The sequence below is a fragment of the Stigmatopora argus genome, chromosome 1 (genome assembly GCF_051989625.1).
Source record: "Stigmatopora argus isolate UIUO_Sarg chromosome 1, RoL_Sarg_1.0, whole genome shotgun sequence".
Taxonomy (NCBI): domain Eukaryota; kingdom Metazoa; phylum Chordata; class Actinopteri; order Syngnathiformes; family Syngnathidae; genus Stigmatopora; species Stigmatopora argus.
Window position 1 is genome coordinate 12,742,872 of NC_135387.1, and position 23,048 is coordinate 12,765,919.

Here is a 23,048-nt window from a genome sequence, read left to right on the forward strand (position 1 = left end):
GGCTTATTGGTAGGAGAGTGGGATAGAAGAAGTTACGTGCAAGCAGAAAATAGGGTGTCATCTGCTTGCACCTGCACTGACACGTACATACTAACTTTAGGTACCGCTGACACCTCATGTATTTTAGGTTCCATGTATGTCTCAGCAAAAGCAGTGTTTTGAATATGGATGCATGAATGTGACTTAATTAAAAGAGGGATGGACATTTGACTAAATTCCATTCATCAAAGGTGGTTAAATTAACTGGTGCCACTTGTAATGTATGATCCTCATCATACAGCATATGCCAGAGGTACTCTGTTGTACTAATTATTGACACACACATACTCCTACTAACCACCACCACAGCACCTGTCAAACCTGTACTTGCATAAATACATAGACATCGTACATAGATTATCTGTTTGAGTGTTTACATTTAAACTTCTCCAACATCTGGCCTTATGAATGCTTCCCTGCGATTGGAGTGTGTAGTTAGGAGCAAAGAGCGCTGATATTAAGTCTAAAATTGTGCATCATTTCGCTTTACTGGTGATGTTGTCTTATTAATTTCATCTACAACCTTGGTATTATTATTGCTGTTACCAAAAATATGTTAATGATGTAAAAAAATGCATTTCTCATTAAATGTTTGTCGTGTTTTCGTTATTAGTTATTTCCTTTCATAGTAAAAATAGCAAATATCTGAATCCGCTTACTAAATGTTTAGTTTTTGGGGGTTGATCAGCAGTTATGTAAAACAAATGGATAATTTTTATTTAGTTGTCATTGTTTCTTCTAATTAAAATAATTGAAAATAAATCCAATAACAACATACAGATCAAGTTGATAGCTTGCACTTTGTTTAAATATTTTCTTAAACATCGCTTCTGCCTCAAACCTATTTTTTTATGAATGGTTTTGCACTTTTTAAATAATTCAAAAAATTTAAGTGTGCCCAAGAGTGACAAAGACAATACTGATATTTATTATTCCGTAAGCACAATGTTTCCCCGAATTTTGGTATCGCGAATATTTTTATTAGATTATTCCACCATCATTCTTGCATTCATTTGCATTATAACACATCATTTTAGGTTGTTCTTTTTAATGCATGCAGAACAACAACTTTTGAGCCGTGCATTAAGAACTGCTATTTGCAGAATTCAGGTTTGTTCTTCTCAGAACCAACACTTTTGCCGCTGATTCTGCTTGAGGGATATAGTGTACACAACACTGCAGTTTTAGACCAATCTCTTTTTTCAGTGAGTAGATGAACTTTAATGACAAATATCACATGTGTACAATTTATGTGCTTTTCGGGTTCCTAGCATCTTCCATGGCATCTAATCAGCCTATCACTTCATCTCTTTCTCCACCGCTCCCCCGTTGTCACTCATTTCTTCATGCCAGCTTCTCGGTCTCATTAAATTCCAACTTCTCACTCGCGTTTTTCCACGACGTTTGTAAAAGCAAAGTAGGAGTAGTGGCAAAGCAGAAGAATGACAAAATACACTGCAGTTGAAATAACCTTATTTGTTTCAATCAAAAAACGCTTTGCATTCGGAAGGCAACACTTGGAGGTTGAAAAGGGAAAAAAAATCTACCAAAGGCCAGACGAATCGGACGACAGATGGATGTCATTTGTTACCTCCATGTAAAAAGAGTAGATATCAAAATGTGTATAACAGAACCTCGAAAACACTTTCAACTCCAGATTACCGTAAACTCGCCAACTCTGAATTGTGGTGGTTATATTTGACAAACTGAACCTATCATGTGACTATCTGTCAGTAAACTCAGAGGAAGAGACATATTCAGAGATTCTAGAGAGATGTTCGTGTAGATGAATGAACTTGAAGTTGTCTGGAAGGTTTTCCCAGAGAAATAAAAGATGTTCGAATAGGGGGACTCATTCCACATAGTGAAATAATGTGCCATTTCGCTCGAAAAGAACATAAATCAGTGAGTTCAATGAGTTATAGTACTGCAACATGGTTCCCTCTTGTGGAATGTGAATGATTCTCCGCTCCAGTGCAGTTCAGTTGTATTTAACTTTTGCATTTCTGCTTTAATCATGTTTGTTGTGCAACTGCTATTTGGGTACATTTTATTGATATTCCATCTAAAGTGGATGTTGACGATGAGGTAATTCTCTCAAATGTTTTCATATTATCTAGTGAATTTACTTTTACTTTTTGCCCTTGTCAGACTTATTTGGAACATTTATTGTAGTATTTGCCCCATGTTTCAGATATTTTATTTTATTTCTAGTAATATCCAAACCTCCTGTAAAATCTTATCTTGTTAGATGACTTCATTGACCTGTAACCTGCGAGTTTTCATTGCAAGGTTTAACTTTATTTTACGAAAATAACGGTTGTTTTGCGCTCACAACTTTACAAATACAACATGGCAGGCAATGTGTGCAGGCTGGGCAACAGCCTAAACCACTGCAATCATTCGTCTTTGCAAGCGCAAGCATAATGATAACAAATGAGAGCAGAAGAACTGGCTTTTTTTGCACATTATTTTTCCCCGTCGCAAAATGAATCAAATGAGATGTCCTCATCTGACAAACGAGATCAAATCCATTCTAAGCGTGTTTAAAAAAAAAAGAAGAATTAACACTTTTTTAAAAAAAACTTTTTTGCCACTTTTCCTCTAAAACGTGTCATCCATCACCAATCCCAAAATATACTGGACCTAGTTGTACCAGCGCAGGGGTGTGACGTGCTATAAATAAATACCTGTTGGTGTACTGTGGTCTGGTCCTGTTATCCCTGAGAGCCGACTTCTTCTATCCTCATAGCCGCGACGAGAGAAGGGCTTTCATCCACTCTGCGCTCTTATTTTTGGAGCTCGTGCGAAAGTTGCAGCATAACATCCACTTCCACGGCCGACTTGCAGAAACGCAACCGGGAACCGCACTGGAATCCCCGAGAAAATGGTCCGTTCAAAGTTCCGCACCTGTCTCCCTTTTCTCTTGGCACGACGAGGGAAAAACGTGGTTGCTGGAGTGACCCCCCAAAAAAATCCAAGCTCACCAAGCTTTATTGCGTCCAGAATCCATTTTCATGCGACCGGCTGGGAACGTCAAGAACGTGACGGGACAGATGTGATGCTGCTGTTTGTCAGAGACATACTGTCAGTGGTTTGCGTGACCCCCCGACTGCCCTGCTCTTACAGGATGGGCATCACAAATGCGCGTAGCTGTCTGTAGTCGAGTCTCGAAAGTTAAACACCGCCCTCTAGCGGTATAGTAAAAGGCAACCGATCAGAATGTATGTACATAGTTTTACAAATCCACTTTTGAAATGACTAGAAACACCATTAAATATTGAACTCTAGCCCCTACCCTCCCAAAAATCATCTTCCATCAGCAGGGAAGCCCAGCCCCCCACAAATGAAAAATATATTTAAAAAATATTTCTTTAGAAAACAAGATTTTATTTTATTTTATGTAAGATTTCCCAGAAAATAATTCCTGTGTCAAAAGATCAAATCAGTGGTGTTCAAACTACGGCTTTTTTTGGCCCGCAGTAAATTAGGATTCTATCATTCAATATGGCAGACACAAAAAACGCTCAAACTCAGCCTACATTGTCGAACGTCTCGGTTTTGTTTTTTGGTAAATTTAACAGACATCAAAACCATTTCGCTTGCAAAGGTTGGTATTGTATGATCATATTTCACTGCCATTGACAGCGATAGACGTCCAATCCAATTTGACTGGAAGGCTTGCAGCAGCATGTGCAGTATAGATACATTCTGGAACGTTTGTTGATTTATGTATCTTTTTTCTTTAAACCCATCATGTTCAGTTGTTTAGACACAGAGAATCGGAACGACCCACGTGGGAGTTTGGTGTACTTCCGTTGTGGTTTGTTGCTGTGGTTGTGGTTTTGACCGAAGGCTGTCCCCCAGCCCAGCCAATACACACCCCACAAGCCTTCAGGGATCGGTTGAGGGAGCGCACAAGTTCCCTGACATTTGTGGTCATTTGCAAGTGCTTCTCATCTTTGCATCTTCTCCGAAGAGTGTCATCATGGGAGTCTTGAAAAAACTGATATGACTTGGCCACGTGGTTTACCGAAAGTATACTGAAATCTAATTCAGAGATGTCAGTATATTCATATCATATATTAAGTATGAAGCCAGCCCGTTTTAAAATAAAGTACCATTGACTAATCAAACTAAAATTAATTTATTTGAACGTAACAGGTGGCGACAAGAATGGTGGATGAAGAACACAGCACTCCAAGACAAACACTTGCTATCCACAATAGAATTTGGTGATATAATTTCTCTGTTAGGTGGCAGAAATTCATGTCCCTGGCTTCTTTTGTTTAAATAACTATTTCACACTTACCTTAACTCCTATTTGAAAAAAAATCTAATTTCTTAAAAAGTAATGTGATTTTCTGGTATATGATACATTTAACTGAAATTCCTGATCACTACAACCAATGATTTATTAAGGAAAACCTTGACAATTATCTACGGTGCTCCAATTTTTCTTATCACTATCATTGTAAATGTAACAGTTATTAAGGAATATTTTATGTAAATGAGTGTTGGTCAGCATCAAAAAAGTTGCAGGCCATGTGACCCACGACCATTAGCTTGCCCACTCAAGTTCTGTTATTATATGTGTTATGTAATAATATAATTAATGAATTCTCTTCATGTGCCGCCCTCCTACAAGACAAAACATTCTTATTAAGGCAATTTTAGACTCTAAATTGCTTGTAGGTGTGAGCAAAAATACATTTCTACCTTGTCAACAATAACTGCTTGACAATAGTAGAATTTCACATAGAATACACCCCCTAACTCCAATTCATTTTTGGAAAAAACATTTTCCCAGACCAAAATGCAAAGACTTTCAAAAAAGTGCTTTTATAATGCAGAAATGTTTTCACTATCTTGGCTGAGAATACATTGCAGACAACAAACATACCCAAGTTGGCAATAGAAATAAGGCTTTTTCTCATCTCATCTCATCTCATTTTCTGAACCACTTAATACTCATTAAGGTCATGGGGGTGATGGAGCCTATCCCAGTGTTTTTTTTTGGAATCTGAGAGGAAACCGGAGTACCTGGAGAACAGGAGAACATGCAAACTCCACACAGGTGGACGTGACCTGGATTTGAACCGAGGACCCCAGAGCTGTGAGGCCGACACCCTAACCACTCGCACCACCGGGCTGCCCGAAAGAAGGGTTTTTGTACATGTTAACCGAGGTGATGATGAACGGTTAGACCAGGGGTGGGCAAACTATTCCAGAAAGGGCCGCAGTGGGTGCGGGTTTTCATTCCAACCCATAAAGAGGACACCTTTTCACCAATCTGGTATCCTACAAGTACAATCAGTGGATTGCACTCAGGTGCTTCTTGTTTTCTGCAGAAATCTCATTGGTCAAAGTGTCTGTGCTGGATCGGTTGGAACAAAAACCAGAACCCACAGCGGCCCTCGAGGACCGATTTACCCATCCCTGGGATAGACACATAGATCCAGAGTAACTGATCCATTTTAGGGGTGTGATTGTACACGCACATGTACGTCAGGAGGTCCGGTGCCACTTATATATCATCTCAGCCAGTGAGCTAATCTGTCACTAAGGCAGCGAGTTCACATTACTGATCTCTCCTTTCCTTCCTCCTCCTCTCTTTTCACCTCTGTCTTCTCACTTGTCCATTTGTGATCTATCAGTGTTATCTGGTTAATAAATCCAAGCCTTCATCCTGATTTTCCCTTTCGAGAATAGTCTGTGGATACCCCAGCTGTGGGATTTTTCCCTGGCCTTTTTACTGGCTGAACACTTAAAGTTGAAATGTGGACCTCAAGATAACAGACACATGGTTGGAATAGCCTTTTGCTAGTTGGAAGCCCTCAAAAATCATCCCTACTCCTGTGGGATCAGTGACATTTGCACAGATACATCCACGCTCCCTCATTTATGAACACACTCCAGTTGGTGGCCTCCCAGTGACTCACTGAGGGATTAAGACGTGCCAATCGCAGACCTTGGTGGATTTCTGTAACCAAAAAGATAGACCATTTCCTTAGAGAGGAGCTTTGCAGACCATGTGACCGCATTAGTCATGCAAGAACACCAACTGGACCTATTAAAAGAGTAGGTCAGGGTCGTCTGATCACTTTTGTTTGACAAACATTTCCTTCTGTTGTTGCAAAAAAAACTTACATACTAGTACATAGCATAACAAAATACTGGGGGATAAAACCTACAAATATTTGTCACATGACGCACATTCATGACCCTTCAGAATTGTTAAGGACAACCGTATCTACAGATTTCTTTCGAAATACATTCTACATGTTTGTAGCAGGTGCCGAAAATGTGATGTCAAATTTTTATTTTAGATTCTCATGATCATAAAATATTACAATCTTAGAAGAATAATGAATGGTTTGTTCAATAAGCATTAGGTGAAAATATGCCAGAACAACCCCTTGTAACACCAAACATCTAACTCATATTTAAGAAAACAATTATCTCCAAGTACGTATATTTAATATCCTGGATGGATTGGGTAATATTCCTTCATTTTGCGTACCGCGTATCCTTGCAAGGATTGTGAGGGATCCTAGAGCCAATCCCAGCTGACTGCGGGCGAAAGACAGACTACACCCAAGATTGGTCAGCCCTAAGGCACAGAGAGAGACAGACAAATCAATCATTCGCATGCCCAATCATACCACCACGCGGGAATCGATCCCACGCTTGCCCGCACCGAAGTCAAGCCAGTGAACTCTTATACCATGAGGTCGCTCTGGGTGATCATTAATTTATTTTCCAAACCGCGTAAGGTCGCAAGGGGATTAGGTAACGTTTTTTAATATAATTTATATACAGAATTTTATAGAACACTTGGACACATGTTGTGTTGTACACATTAGCTCCCACTGATGGAGATAAACATCCATTTAATTTGAACTGGGAGGGCTGACAGTAAATGATCACTCAGTTACAGTAAATACCATGTTGTATTGGAAATACTGACACAAATATGTTCATACACAATTTGCCCTGGAAAGCAGTCACCATCATTAGCATATAAAAGACAGCAGCTGGAAGGTGTTGTTATTGTTGCTGTTTTTGCTTGTTGTCATCCATTCGGATGGCTCATCCTCTGTTCTTGCGAACTAACGCTCCCACTTGCATTTCTTCCAGTCTTTTTTTTTTTGAGCCTCCACCCCCCATCAGTTGGGCTCCCTTTTTATACTGTGCAGCTAATCGTCACCCTGGGGAAATCTAAAGAATATGCCTGTGAGATGCATGGACTTGACAGAGAGTCCAAAGAAATTATGTCAAATTTTAAATTTCTCAAATCCAAATTAATGCCCCCATATTCAACCACTCTCCAGGTTGGTTTCTGTATACTTCATGTTAATTTTCTGGATGTCCCATTAAATGCTAAATGGAATAGTATTTGGAACAGTAACAAAATCCATTATTGAACCAATTTTCTCTGTCATTTTTCACGTTGATAAAATTCACATTTAATTCATTTTTACTTTTGGACAATTAATAGAGTGTTCACTCAACCTAATATGCATACATTTGGGATGTGGGAGGCAACTGGAGAACCCAAAGAAAATGCAAACGCAACAAGATTTGAACCCACAACCTCAGCAGTTCAAAACTGGAGCTGCCATGCATTAAATAATCTAATTAAATAAATTGAATATTCAAGGTTTTTCAGAGACATGCCTAACACAAATCTCAAAAGTCCAAGTTCTGCTCTTTTAAAAAAAAAGTTACATTAGATAATTTATCACAAGCTGTAAGATAAGCTGAAATACGAAGCTGCTCTCGGCAACCAAGACTTTATGTCAGATAGCAGCAGGGTGCGAGCTAAAAGCTCAACTCGCTCCTCTTGTCCATTTCTCCCTTCCCCTTTTTAAGTCAAAGATGTAAAATGTTCAAAAGGACTAATTTCTTCAAAGTTCCAATGAGCATGAAAGGCCAGTCTCCTCCCGCATTGCTAATTGATGGCCTCAGATCGCTGCATGAAAGCCTGGTGAGCCTTACTTGAGACTCTCATTAGCAGCACCGACAGAACAGTTAGAGACGCTGCGTTAAATTTACATCCCAGACATTCTAGACACACCTTACGATGGCCTCCTCAGTCAAATTCAAAATGCAAATTCATGTCTCAATATGTGCAGCATATTCTTCAGACTATAAATCACTTTTTTATAGTTTGGCCAGTTACAAGTGCGATTTATGTGTCTTTTTTCTCTATGACCACAGAAAATCTTTTTTTAGGCTATAGCTATCCAAAAAAATGTGTATTACATTTTACATTGACAGGTGTCAATTTAGTCTTTTGTTCTCCATTTAAGTATTTTTATTTTAAAGTATGTTTGTTCTTGGTTTCTAATCAGATAAAACATATTCTCCAGTTTGACTTATACATACTTGTTTCCTCTTTGTGCAGTATTTGGCTGGTGCAACTTATAATTCGAAAAATACGGTAACTTTGGTTCAAAAGACAAGTTGCATTCTTTGAGTCACGTGGTCTCAACAATGCACAATCTGACAGAGGTGGTAGATCCGGAAATGCTCATGTGACCAGATATCGACAGAGTCACCTACTGTCCCACTTGGAGGAAGAAAAAAAAAGTGATGATGCTCTAACTTATCAGATGTCCACGCGTGGAAGGAGTCAGTTATCCTATACGTGATACACACACCAGATGGAAAGCTGGGAGCAAGTGCAAGGAGAGAGGCTGCAAAGGAGACTTGTTGCTATGGCGTTTTAAAACATTCAATATTGGAGGTGAACACGGCGACGGTTCACATTTGTTATGCATTCTTCTTGCTGACAGAACATAAAAGCAGTGTTTTTTATGGTTCTCTCGTCTGACATCCAAGGAATTTTATTGGGGCCAATAAAACCAATGGCTGTTCTTATACAGCTTATTGGAAATAAAAAGTGTACACACGCAAGTTCAAATGCCAGGTTCTGTGTTCAAATTCACAAAAAAAACATGTTAAATCAGACTCAGAACATCCGCTACCATTTAAGTACCTCTGATGAACCCCAAAAAGAGTTCATCTGTTTTAAGAGGCTTTTAGTGCGAGCATACTCCTCAATTATGTTTTCTCAACACTGAGGGATGGGTATAAAGTGTGATGTTTCTTCACTGAGCTAATTTTGAGTTTGGAAACAATTCTACTCGGGCTCAAAACACAGCAGATGGCAGCAACATTTTAGATGAGATCCAACCAACATATTGAGTTCACGAGTGTTTTATGAGAGAAATGGCTTCATGTTGATCAAATCTTTCCATGTTGTAAAGCTTATTACTAGAAAATGGAAAAATATAAATCGATTAACTTTTTTCTGTTTAGAAAACAGAATACTTCATATTGTAGATTCCCTGTGTGTAAATTCATACAAATATTCTCAGATTTGTTAGTTTTTTTCTGATTGCTACAACCTGTCATTTTAACATGAGACGCGTAATCTATTTTTCGTCATCTTTCTTCCATTGTGACACTTATTATTCCTACTCTTCATGTACACCAATTCATTTCATCTTTGGCTAATGGTATTTTCAACTGGTTTTAGCAACATGGCAATGGGGGCATGTGACTAACTAGGTTTCTCCAGGCTTTCCCAGTGGAGGATTTGCAAGCAGAAAACAACACCAGTAGAAATCTGGGATTTAATCGTTCCGCAGTTCTGATTTATAGACAGGCATTCCTTTTACTTTAATCCTCTCCCACTCTTAGTTTCTCCTTGTATTTCTTTCTCCCGATCTCTCCTTCCCAAAGCCCGTAAACAGATTTAGCTCTTATCGGGATAGGAAGGGAAGTTAGAGAGGATGACATTTGTGAGCTTTATATTCAGGGAGAAAAGTACAGGCAGATAGAATCGTGCTAGAGAGATATAATGGAGCAATGTAAGATTGGTGGCCAGAAATGATACAGCAACCAGGAACAAAATATTGAAACACCAATCCCTTTTTGCTTTGGGCTTCCAGATAAATGCTTCACAATGCAGACCACAGCTGCCTTAAACAATAATACCTGACAATTGACTTCTGACATGAGAAATTTTTAGTTTAATGATTGAGAACCGCATCAGATGCCTTTCCCAAAAAGTTTTTTATTCAACATCTAGTAGAATATTAGGGCCATTTAATGTATAATTTAAGTGCCAATGTCACATATTGCTATTTTAAAGGTTTCTTTTCTACTTGCATGGAAAAATACCGGTACTTGTAACAGCTGTGCTCCCAACCCATGCCTGCCTAAAATCCATCCTTACTTTGGCCCAAGGTACATAAAACTGGATTCAATAACATATGGGAACCTCAGCACAGATTCATGCCATTTTCTCCCTGTATCACAGTGGCTCTGTGGAACAAAATAGAGCAATAAATTCTTTTTTTTTTCAAGATTGTGGCATTGCTGTGAAGTTTGGAGGTAGTCTAGTCTTTTTTTTAATAACCTAATAAATGGTCTGACAAACGAAAATGTCTCAGAGACACATCATAGCGGGTTAAATTGCATGAACGTTACACGCCAATATGTGTTAATAACCCATAGAGACATCAGTGTGCAAAGAGACCACTGAAAGCAATTCAGTACATTTGCCAGTGGGTCCACACTGCATTCATTCATCCAGCTCATCACTCCTTCCCCACCTGCTTCTCCCTTTCCGCACTTTTTAAAATCCAATTTCTACCAATGAAGACACTCACAGAAGAATAATGATAATCCATGCAGGCCTTTGGCAGCAGATTGGAAGTATTTTATAGAAGAGAGCAGGGGAATTCTGATCCGATCTTTCTTCGTTTTCAGAAGGGTCTTTTACTCAACTCGCTTGCTGAGGAAAGAAGACACCCAGAGGGAAGCAAGATGAAAGACATTTTCGAAAGAAGAAATCCATGGGCCTACATTTTGTGCTACTGATAGCACTGTTTTGGCAGGGAATATCTGCTCTGGGCATGAGTAGGAGTAGGAAAATGACACTGGCGATAAATGTCAATTTTAGGAAGAAATACAACTCTTTTTATTTCATTTAGGTCTTGTGTAAAATCTTCAAAGTATCCTCTGGGGAACCAAAGGGACATGAAAAATACTTTGCAATAGTTCATTGGACGTTAACTGTTTTTAATGAGTCCTCATAAAACACTTTCTAAACTGAAATGAGTTACTATATGTTTGCAACCACAACAGTTTTAGTGCTGTGAAATGTCACCTTGTACGCCAGTGCCCTCTTCTGGAATAAAGAGGGCAGTGGTCCTCCAAAAAAATAAATAAATAAACCCACTGCACTAATCATGTTATTAGTAATCCACTATAACATTATGCCGGTCAAACATAGGCACCGACATAAAATATAGATGATAAAATAGATTAAGTTGATAGAACAAAGTGATACTTAAATATTGGATAATTTATTCCAAACACTTAGAAGTTAAATATTACATATTATATGTAAAAAAAAATGCTCATACACCAAATAGTTCTCGAAAATTAAATGGATTTAAAATTAAAAGTGCAAAAAGATAACCTTTTCCATGAATTAAACACACCAATGGTAGGCGCTATGCTCTCCCAAATATTTAATAGTGCTATCTATCGCCTTTGGGTGACATGAGGTCATGACCAGCCCACAGCATAAACTTCCTTTGAGCCAAGGCTTCCATTTTAAGCGGAAAAATAAAACACACACACATACACACCACCCAAAATAACCCATTGCCTTTAACCCCCCCCCCCACACACACACACACAATCAATGTGGCTGAAAAATAGATATACCCTCAAAGGTCAAAGGTGAACATCAAGTTGATGCTGTCAATGTCAAATCTGTACTTAAAAAATAAAACAATTACTGGCTTCAATAGTCTATATTTCATCAATTTCATGATTACACAATATTGATTTAACGGACAACTATGTATGATATTTGCCAATGTTACAAAATCAGCCTACTTTTCAGCTAAATGAATGAAAAAAGCAAAGAAATTTTGATGGGTTTTTTTTTTACAACTCTGAAACATATTAGCTATATTTGAACCATTATTTTTCACAAAACAGCATATCTCACAGAAGATGATATTGATTAATGTTTTGCATTTTGGTTCTTGCTTAATTATGGTATCCATAATTCAGCAGCCTGTGCACGTGGTGCACTTCTTTATGCTCCCATTAAAAACAGAAGCAGGAAAGCCTAAACACCAACCACACGCACTGTCTGTGTAAATCTATCAACTATTTGACAGTACTCGTGATAAACCTTTATTTAAAATAAACAAAGAATTTAATGAACACACAACTCAATGTTAGGCTCCAGCACCCTGACCGTTAGGAGGATAAAGCGGTTCATAAAATGAATGAATGCATAAACAACTCAATGTTAGAAATTGTCTACTACCCGCAAACGTGCACACTAACATTATCACATTGATCTTTGGCACTAATAGTTGGATTGGTTATTACCATGTTACTGATCAAATATCTAATGGAAAGAAAAACTTCTAATTATGGAAAATATTAATTTATTGTCTTTTCGTTAGAGTGGTAAAACTACTATATAAAATGTAATGAATAATTATCTTTAAAAATAAGTAGAGATGTTTAAAAATGTGAGAACAAAACAAAAAGGCATTTTCTTTATCGGCTGGATGTTAGTCAGCTCACAAGTGTTCATTTAAAACCAAATAAGTGACGTCAGCGTTTAACCGTAATAGGGTGGAGGTAATTGGAGCAGTAAAATCATGTTAACCAATAGCGTTCATGCCTTGAAAATCGTAATCAAGTTGCATTCACATACCCCGATTTTTGCCACTTCTGAGGCTCTATAATGAAGCCCATTAAAACACCCCGGGTTGCATGAAAAGTAATACTTCAATTAAAAAAGTAGAAAGATAATGTACTGATAAAACTCAAGTTTAAGCCATCCACCAAATTGTTTCGCTTACTGAATGAGCAGACTTGCCATTACTTTTAGTTTTACGAGCAGCACTTGAACGTATCTGTCTGGGAGGTTTGAGTCTGGTTCCGTCTTCTCAGCTGGTTCGCTTCATTCAACTGCTTCTGCTTCGAGCCCGGAGAGGGTGTGTGAAGGAAACACGGAGGTCCTCAGTTTTTGAAAGTCTTTATCAGCCAAGGTAGGCAAACAAGCATCCCTTCAAATGTCCCGCGTTAGGCATCAAAGTTGACCTGAAAGTTTCAGTAGCATTGCTCTCTTAGCTTAGCTAACTAGCAACAGCTCACTGACTTGTTGAAACATGTTACTTTCGTCCAAGTTTGCCACCCATCCGTTCCCGATCACTTGAAGATTTCCGGATTGTAGCACGAAACTAAGGTCCCTGCATCAAATAAGGTTTTCTTTGACGAGGAAAGAGATTTTTGAAGCAGAACCTTAAACCAAGGAACGCAGTTCTAACGGTGTTTCGCTTCGGATGACGTCATCGGAATGAAAAGTTCAAGTTTGGGCTCTTCATGTGTATTTCCTCTGGTATACACGTCCACAGTATTTTTGCTCTTTTTGTATTATGGCGAATTGTGCAGAGGTTAAAAAAAGAAATCAAGGTGACTGCTTGTGTCAGGAGCGAGAGGCTAGTTGGAAATGTTTCTCCGGAGGAATCTGAGCCACCACACCCTTGTTGTGCTGCTCGATTCCATTTGAGCAGAACCTTGTGTTTTCATGGATCTTATATTCGTCTCTCGGTATGCATTTCCATGGGCGAAAAAAAGGAAAAAAAGATTTGCCCTATGTAGTAGTATCTGAATCGGTGGCAACCCCGCCACCATCCCACACATTCAACCAGAAAGCCACCAACACAATACATTCCAACATTATAACTAGATCCTATAGTGTTGATCTCTGTGAGGGCTTCTCTTCTACTGTTAATGAGGTCAACATGTGGAACACTATATCCAGGGCATCATCATGACCTAGGTTTAAGGACCAGTTCCTAACTTTTTTGTTCTACTGTGGTTTGCTATCATAATCTGTTTCTCTCCCATTGAACGTTCTCAATCATCACTCAACAACATTTCAGTTATTGAATGCTTTTATTGTCATTGTACTGAGATTGATAATGAGATGAGACCCGTAGGAACTGTGTGGTGTTGTCTTATCAAGAGGAGGTTTCCTAACAAGTCAGGATCTATTGTAAGAATAATATGAGGAATTTTCCATTCAAAGGATTCTCCATCTAAGCCAGTTTTCATTTATAAAGGGGACATGGCTTTAAATGGAACAGAAGGACATGATGGGTCTCTCTCACTGCATCTGCGACGGTGACTAAAATCTCCCTTATAAATATCAGTCATATATGAGTAAAAACCTCTGGCAGTGTTTCCTGTTGAGTATCTGTACTTGTTGGAGCATGAAGTCCCAAAAAGCAAGACAATTTCTGTTGATTTGTAGTGGGGCCGAACTGCATCCATGCTTATTGCTTATGCGGCCCAGAAAAAAAAACATGCTGGAGCCCATCACTGTTGGTTGCCAGGGGACTATAAAAAATGCAGGCACGCAGCCTGCCATGCATGTTTTTTGGATGTGGGAGGAAACTGGAGTACCTGGAGAAAACCCACGCAGGCACAGGGAGAATCAATGACCTCCACACAGAAAGGCTGCAAGCCACCAGTATACCCTCACTCTCATAACTGTCAGGTGGAGGTGCTATCCACTTCGCTGTGGTTTAAATTGTGAATCAATTAGTAGTTTTCTTCTGGGTCATTTTTCTGTCAAAGTTTCATTATTCATTTGCTAGTTATATTCACTGTCAGATGACTATACCATTTCCATTTCCTGGTGAGAATGAGGAACTAACAACATTTTATAAAAGATAAAGGGACATTATTGACAGGCTATCATTTTAAGCAGGGGTTTCCAAAGCGGTCTTCCAGGGCTACTATGTGTCTTGTTTTTGTTTTAACCAATCAGGTTTCTGCTAAAACAAGCAGCACCTAAGAGCAATCAACTGATTACACTTGTAAAACACCATATTAGACAGTTGCATTAAGAGTTTTAGTATGCAAATTGCATATTTCTTTGACCCTGGGAAATAATATATAATAATAATTGATAATTTCTATTTGATTTTGCTGACAAACATTTCAATTAACTTTCGATTTGCAATTTTTACATTTCATACTTTTGAATGCATGAATGCCTAATTCAGAATTAAATAAGTTGTTACTTTTATAACGACCTTGCATAAATTAGGACAAACACGAGCATGCACGGCTCCAATCTGATGCGGTGGCAAATACGACATGTGGCACAATGCATCTCCATACCACAAATGCTCAAGTGGATTACATGGTTTACTATTATTGCGTGGTCTTCTTAACAGGCCTGCAACACAATGCAAGAAGATGATAGTGAAATCATGTTTGGTCTTAGGCGTTCGTCATTTCACATTCTCTTGCTTCTGTCCTAAACAAAATCATTCCTGCAACAATGTGTCTTTATATGATTGATAATGCAGTGTGCAATTAAGAATACAGCAACACAAACAAGATTCTTTCCACTGAGAGACACACATTCAAGTTGTTTTATATCCCGTCTCAAACTGATTTGGACAACAGTGCTTGCAATGCTTTATTTCGTTCTGAATGTAACCCCCATTTTTGTTTTCTGCTCACTTCCGGTAAGCGTAAAGCTCGGCAGGTTATCTTCTGTTTACTCGCAACTGCTCGTCAGTGTTAAGCAAGAGAAAGTGAAGGTTTCCCTGGGCCAGGTGGAGTGTTATGTATGAGTGAAGTGTACGTGGTGCGCGTTAAAGTGGGTTAGACATTCCTCCTACTTTGTCATCTGACATTTTTACGCAGTCCCACTGGGGTGTGTGTGTGTGAGTATTCAGTGGCCCATTATTAATCATTGAGGAATGCTGTATGTAGCCTGTTTTCAGCACTCCACCATTGACTGTTTTCAGTTTCTATTTTATTCTTTTTCTCTTTGTAAATTGGGAAGATTTTGATTATTTTGGTCTGATGGTTTGCTGTTGACTGCAAGGCTGGGTATTCTGGCCAGAGAAAGATTATAATCTTTGCTTGAAACTAAAACTACCAATTATATTTTGAGTTCTATATTAAGTAGATCGTATCATAATATCACCTTGCCTCTCTCAAACAAGCCTTCTCACGGTCAATATTTGAAGCAGTAAAGCCAAAATTGCAAACAAATTCAGTCAATAATAAATAAAGGAAAGGAAAATCCAGTACAGTAGCAGTACAGTTAATTTTGGAGACCAAAATAAAAAATAGTATTGGTCAAAACACATCTGTATAAGGACCTCCCCAATGCAGACCTCAGCTGTAGTGTAATCAGTGGCTTGGAAAAACATCAACATTGGACTGTTGGTCCCTATTTGCCAAACTATAGTCAGGTTGCATTTTTATCACATTTTACTGATTAAATATGCCAAGGCATGATCAAAGTAATTGAGAGTTTTTTGTTTGTTTAAATCTAAAATCTTAAAAGCCCTCAGGCCTAGCAGTCAGAAAGTCATTCTTGTCAACAACCATGGGTAATTTCTTTCTTAAATGCACTTTATTTCCAAGATACACACCTGGAGTGAAAAGAGTGATAGCCCGTTGGTTCGATGCAACCAGTTTTGTTAGCGATTTGTAGGAGAAGGAATAAGGAGAGGAGTTGGAAAAAAAATCAATACCAGTGTGCCTGCATGTACCTAGTATGGGAACCTTGCACTTTTGGACTTAAACAGGCTGTCACAGTCACGTATTATGTAAGATGTGATCATTTATCTTGAGAATGGAGTCTCGTGACCACGATGTGGCACCTCGCCTCTTATGGGTCAGCACTGTTTAACAGTTGTAGTTATACCCTTGTGCCTGGGATTGCTGAGGCTGTCATGTGACTCGTGGATCTTTGGACAGCACTGGTACATTCCTCAGATCAACTAAAAAGTTCGAGATAAAACCTTCCCCCCCTTTGAATTGCCCGCCTCCTCCCACCTCCTGTTCCATTCCCACCTATAATTTTTCCAGCGGGCATCCCGAATAGAACACGAGCCAGGACGAGGGAGGAAAGTTTGCCTCACGTGTTGTAATCACACTTTATTTAAATTAAACTTTTGTGTTTGCAGATGGCAGCCATCAGGAAGAAGTTGGTCATCGTTGGGGATGGCGCCTGCGGGAAGACCTGTCTACTCATCGTCTTCAGTAAGGACCAGTTCCCAGAGGTCTATGTCCCCACTGTGTTTGAGAACTACATCGCTGACATCGAAGTGGACGGCAAACAGGTACACTTGTTTGAGCCTTCCGCATGCTTGGATGGCAAGAAGTAAAAAAGGGGTAAAAGCTGGGGACTTTTCTTTGCAATGCCGCCCCTCCACATGATTCAATAACAGGAAATGGACCAATGCCACCTTCCTGTGCAGTCATGGAAATCCCCCTCCCCCTACCCTTTGTATAAAATGACTAATGTCGTACTTCCTGTTCCTGCTTCCTGCTCCTCAACATCAGGCGTCAGATAACTGGGAGTTGGATTTAAATGAAGCTCTTCACATTGAAAGTACGCTCTGTGTCTATTTAGAATGGATGAAGGAGTAGGGACCAACCCCACTCACAAGAGACATCTAACAGCCAAAATTCCAAATTGGAATGTATTTGTTTGGCAAGAACAAAAAAAAAATAATAATAATATTAAAAAAAGAACATCTCAAGGACAGTGCTAAGAACAACAGAGGCCAGTGATTATTAATAGACAAATAAATGGGCAAATGAATAAGTGAAACAGTGAATAAATAAAGAGCAAAAATAGTTAAAACCATTTTTTTTTTATTTGTATAGAATATGCTGGACCAGTTTACTCATTAACTCCTTGTAAAAGCCATCAAGAAATGCGACCAAGCCGGCTAAAAATAAGTGTCACGTAGTCAGGCTCAGAGCGTGAAGTCGGGCATCTTCCGGCAGAGAAGGCAGCAGGAAGGACGTCCTCCCGCCTATTTTTGACAACCACTGACCTGCTTTTGTGGCCCCGACGGCAGGTGGAACTGGCACTGTGGGACACGGCAGGTCAGGAAGACTACGACAGATTGAGGCCTCTTTCCTATCCCGACACAGACGTTATCCTAATGTGTTTCTCCATAGACAGCCCCGACAGTCTTGGTAAGTGTCAAAGCATGCACTTGACAATGTAAGGATATTCTGTGGCTGCCATTCAGATGGTTAGATATTGTGCTTTCATTCTGTATTATATTTTTTTGAGGATGTTATGAATAACAACCATGCATTGTGTTCTTTCCCACGCCGTGTTGGTATTCCATAACTCCACACGTTAGCGGAGGGTCAGTGACCTCTCCGTGTTTCTATGTGACCAGACTAAGGAGGAAGTGGCGACGTTTTCCTTATAAGGGAAAAAAGCTGGCATTCACTACTATTCCTCAATATACCAGTTTTTTATTAGAGGTGGAAACAAAAACGACCATTATAAATGTATTTGTTCTTAATCTTTTTTAACACTAATAATTATTTCATTTAGGATTTGCTTTGTTTTATTTATTGTTTTAATAAATGCTGCTACCACAAGTAGTGTTAGGGTGATTGAGTACAAACAAAATTCATACGTATTGCGAAGAACGCAGCTAATCAATTTTTAGCGAGGGGAAAAAAAAAAGATTTTAAATGCGCCTTACAGTACAGGGGCACGTTGAAGACAGATTACTGTTTGATTTGATTGAATGATGATGTTCCGTTTATTAGTATCCATCATTAAAGCAGGGGTAGGTAACATATGGCTCGGGAGCCATATGTGGCTTTTTTTGATGGGTGCATATGGCTCTGCGCTAACCTGTGAACTAAATTATGGAAACCGCTGGTGAGAGAGCTGAGTCCCGAACGCACCAATAGGGTCACGTCAGCACTGAGGCGCTGCTTTAATCATAATTATTTTTTTCCCTTTAGACTCTTCTGCATGCATTCTATCATTGATAAGCAACAGTGTAACAATGTTGTCAAAAGAATCCAGACATTTCTGTACTTCAAAAGTGAAGAAATGACAAAAAATGCCTACATGTTCATTTATTTTTACTTCATCATATGGCTCATAAAAATGTGAATTGTTTATGGCTCTCTCTGTCAAACAGATTCCCAACGCTTGCATTAAAGTAACAAAATTATATTATTTTTCTCAAAATGTTCCAACCAAAAGAAATACAGTGGTACCTCGAGATACGAGCTTAATTTGTTCCGGGACTGAGCTCGAATGTCGATATACTCGTAACTCGAACGAACGTTTCCCATTGAAATGAACTAAAAACAAATTAATTCGTTCCAATCCTCTGAAAAAACACCAAAAACAGGATATTGGATTGGATTTTTTTTTAATTTCTTTTAATTCGCCATCTATTAATAAAGTAGCACATAACTAGTGGTTTAATATTACTAAAATGTGTTTAATAGTACTAAAATTATACGGATTTCGAAGGGGGAGAGAGGGGGTGGGCGCTTTTTGCACGGCAACACGCTCGTTTCATAACATAAACAAATTTAAATGAACTTGGATTACGATGCAGACACTCCAAAATAAATTTAATCTAACCTTACACTAAACTTAATTCTAATTTTGTATTAAAGTTTGATATCTTTCTTCTCCCGGTTTGGCTCTAGTATTTGCCCCGCCTCCACCCTGACTTTCACTATCCATGGGCTGTTTGCTTTTGTATTCCCTTCAAAATATTACGAAAATGATGCACACAAATGTCCTCACAATAGGATGACGCACGACCACTTGCCAACGAGAAGTAGTCTTGTATTAGCGATCGCTCCGCCAACGGGAGCTAACAGGCTAAGGGGGGGAAAAACACTGAAAAAATGCAACGCTCCGCCCAGTGCTCGCAGAGACATTACAAAGAGGGAGTTGCGACCAGAGACATTACACGAGGGAGTTGCGGGGAGAGAGACAGTGCCCCTCATGTTCTTATGAGCAGCCAACGAGAAATAATATATACTCGTATTAGCGATCGCTCCGCCATTCGCGCTGAGTGACGGAAAAAAACACTGAAAAAAATGCAACGCTCCGTCCAGTGCTCGTAGATATGTTATACACGAAAGAGATTCTGCAAAAAAAAACACTGCGCTAAAATCATAAACAGCCTCTCATGTCTTGGCCACCTGGCTTTCTCGTATCTCGAAATTTGTCTCGTATCTAGAGATAATTATTTGCTCGAAATTTTACTCGTATCTCGAAATGCTCGTATGTCGAGGTTCCACTGTGCAGTAATTGACAACAGGTCCAAAAGTCCTCCAAAAGGTCATCAAAGTGTCAAAAGCATTTTTCTTTGAAATAGAGAATTTTTTTTTTCCTCTAAAGAATGAATACAGACGCTCCCCTACTTACGAACATTCAACTTACGAACAACGGTACATACGAACATGTCTGCAAATTGCGTTTAAGTCCAAAAATGTTCGCAAGTCCAATTTTGTATTTCGCGTCTTTTTCGGAGTAGTACTTCTTTCCGCCGCTAATACCGACGCCTGGCGCTGTGAGAGCTCAGCTCACCCAGCATCTACCTTCTTCGTTGCAATGCGGAAGTGCGTGAATGTATCTCCAGTGTGCAAAGAACCTTTTTCATTTGTATCATTAAATATCTCATGCATCCAATATTGAATATGGTTGGTAAAAAGCTAAAGGCTTCTATTGAGGGAGTTGCAAGGAAGAGGCAAGCCATTTCATTTGAAACGAGTGGCAATAATAACGAAGCTTGATGCGCGTCAGAAAGTGGTGAGCGTTGCACATTCAGTACCATTTATAAACAGAAAGATCGAGCAGCAGGACCCAAATATTGAACGTTGCACAAAGTTTGCAAATCAATTGAATGATGCCATACAGTGCTACTGCATCATTTATGATGAAAAAAAGAAGAAAACTGTGCAATCGTCATTAGGTCGCTTCTTTTGGCCAGTTTCTAATACATAAATCTATCTCTCTCCAGTACTGTACATATTCTCTCCATTTTATTAAATGTTTTTTTTTTCAGTACAAACCAATGCGTGTTACTTATACAAGCCTTAAACATACAAATGCACTTATATAAACCTTCAATATACTTATATAGGCCTTAAACATAAATTATAATACAAAATATAGCACTAAATCAACTTACAAACAAATTCAACTTATGAACAATCGCTCGGAACCAATTGCGTTCGTAAGTTGAGGAGTGTCTGTACATGCAACAAACACATTGTAAATGATTACATTTTGGGAGTTTGTGTGCTTCCACACGCATGTAATGCCACAGTAATTCTTAAAACTTCAGCAGATCTTTATCCTGAATGCTAACATTAGTGGCTTTGGTTTCCCCTTCTGGTAGAGAACATTCCAGAAAAATGGACCCCTGAAGTGAAGCATTTTTGTCCCAATGTCCCCATCATCCTGGTGGGCAACAAGAAGGACCTCCGGAACGACGAGAACACGCGCAGAGAGCTGGCTAAGATGAAACAGGTGCAGCCCGACTAACTGCTGATGACGGCAAATGGCCGAATTCTCACGTCTGCCGTGATATTCCAACCCACAGGAGCCGGTCAAGTCGGACGAAGGCAGAGACATGGCCAACCGCATCAGCGCTTTCGGGTACCTGGAGTGCTCGGCAAAGACCAAGGATGGCGTGCGGGAGGTGTTCGAGATGGCCACTCGTGCCGCTCTGCAGGTCCGCAAGCGCAAGAAGAGGAATGGCTGCACGCTCCTGTGAGAGTGCAGATCGGGTGCCCGAGGGCAAATGAGGAAGGGCTTCCCATACCCCCTGATCCGCCTCTACAACGCTACTGGACGTGGAGCGGCTCCCGTGGACCGTGCAACCATGCCGCCAGCCAATATTAAAGACTGACACGCCTGTAACAGCTAAAGATCAGCCTTTGTAGGACTTTCCTCTGTTTCTTTTCTTTTCCATCTTCCTAATGTCAATGCTGAGGACATGCCCCTTCCTCATTCCATTGTTTGTATTTATATGTGCATTTACTTTACAAATATATCACTTCTGCCTCCGTAATGATTGATGATACCACTTGAATTCTCACTTTCTGGTCTAACGCTTATTTTTACCATCTCATCCTGCATCACAAGCCCTGACATTAATATAGACCTTTTTCATTGTAGGAGTTACCCAGCAATAAGGCAAATACACTGTTAGATTGCTCTACGCATGCTCTCTAAACAGCTAAGAACACTTCCCCTTTTTCTAAGATAATTCCAACACATAAAAAAGATAAATAATTCAAGCATAACTCTATTGTCAAGTGCATCGACTCCTGTATTTAACACGCAAAGTGTTCTGCTTACAAATTAACAGATGGGTACTTCTATCCAATGGTCGACAGCAGAGTTACACCCAAAATAAAATGTCAATGACCAAAATCTACCACAAGACTTCTTTTTATTGATCTCAACTGAGTCGTTCTGGAATTGAAGGACATGTTCTGTTCAAAATTGGAAAAAAAGCCTTCATTTTCTGTACCGTTTATCCTTTACAAGGGTTGCGGGGGCACTGAAGCCTATACCAGTAAACTGGGCAGTAAGCACGGGACAACCTCAGCCAATTGCTAAGGCAATGAGACGAAAAACTATTCAGGCTCAGACTCATACCTAGGCACACTAGTGTTCAACCAGCCCACCATGCTTTGGGGATTTGGAAGGAAACCAAAGTACCCAGACAAAACCCAGCCTGGCACAAGGAGAACATACAAACTCCACTCAAGATGCGGACAAGAAGGTTGGTGCCCACTGGGAATTAATCCCTTGATCTCAGAACTGGGAGGCTGTGCTAACCACTCGACTGCCGTGCAGCCTGCTTATTCATCATTAGCTAATAAATGATCCCCAAAAAATGTGAAAAAAAGGTTTGTCGGATGTAGAGTGACACTGTTTTATAAATACATGAAAAATAGGATAGAACCAAAAGAAAATCAAGAAAGCCATGAAAAATGGACAGCTTTCTCTGAATAGCTATTCATGATGTTTGTCCAAACAAGTGCACCTTCAATTGTAGCAGCCATTTAAATTTAAATGAATATTGGGTACCTTTTACAGTATAAATGCA

The 23,048-nt window shown here is 39.4% G+C and overlaps 2 protein-coding genes across 2 annotated transcripts in view; one reads left to right on the top strand and one right to left on the bottom strand.

Moving 5' to 3' along the window:
- The window catches only part of LOC144075728 (chemokine-like protein TAFA-2), a 51,590-nt gene extending 48,424 nt beyond the window's left edge, over positions 1-3,166 (bottom strand). The window contains exon 1 of the mRNA XM_077603069.1: positions 2,730-3,166. The gene's annotated coding sequence lies outside the window, so the exon portion shown is untranslated. The remainder of the gene's footprint in view (positions 1-2,729) is intronic.
- A 9,675-nt stretch (positions 3,167-12,841) lies between these two features.
- On the top strand, positions 12,842-22,370 carry LOC144072445 (rho-related GTP-binding protein RhoA-D). Its single transcript, XM_077597572.1, has 5 exons — positions 12,842-13,142; positions 17,097-17,252; positions 18,000-18,120; positions 21,327-21,457; positions 21,531-22,370. The coding sequence occupies exons 2-5, from the start codon at positions 17,097-17,099 to the stop codon at positions 21,702-21,704; spliced, it is 582 nt and encodes a 193-aa protein (XP_077453698.1). The 5' UTR covers positions 12,842-13,142; the 3' UTR covers positions 21,705-22,370.
- The last annotated feature ends 678 nt before the right edge of the window (positions 22,371-23,048 follow it).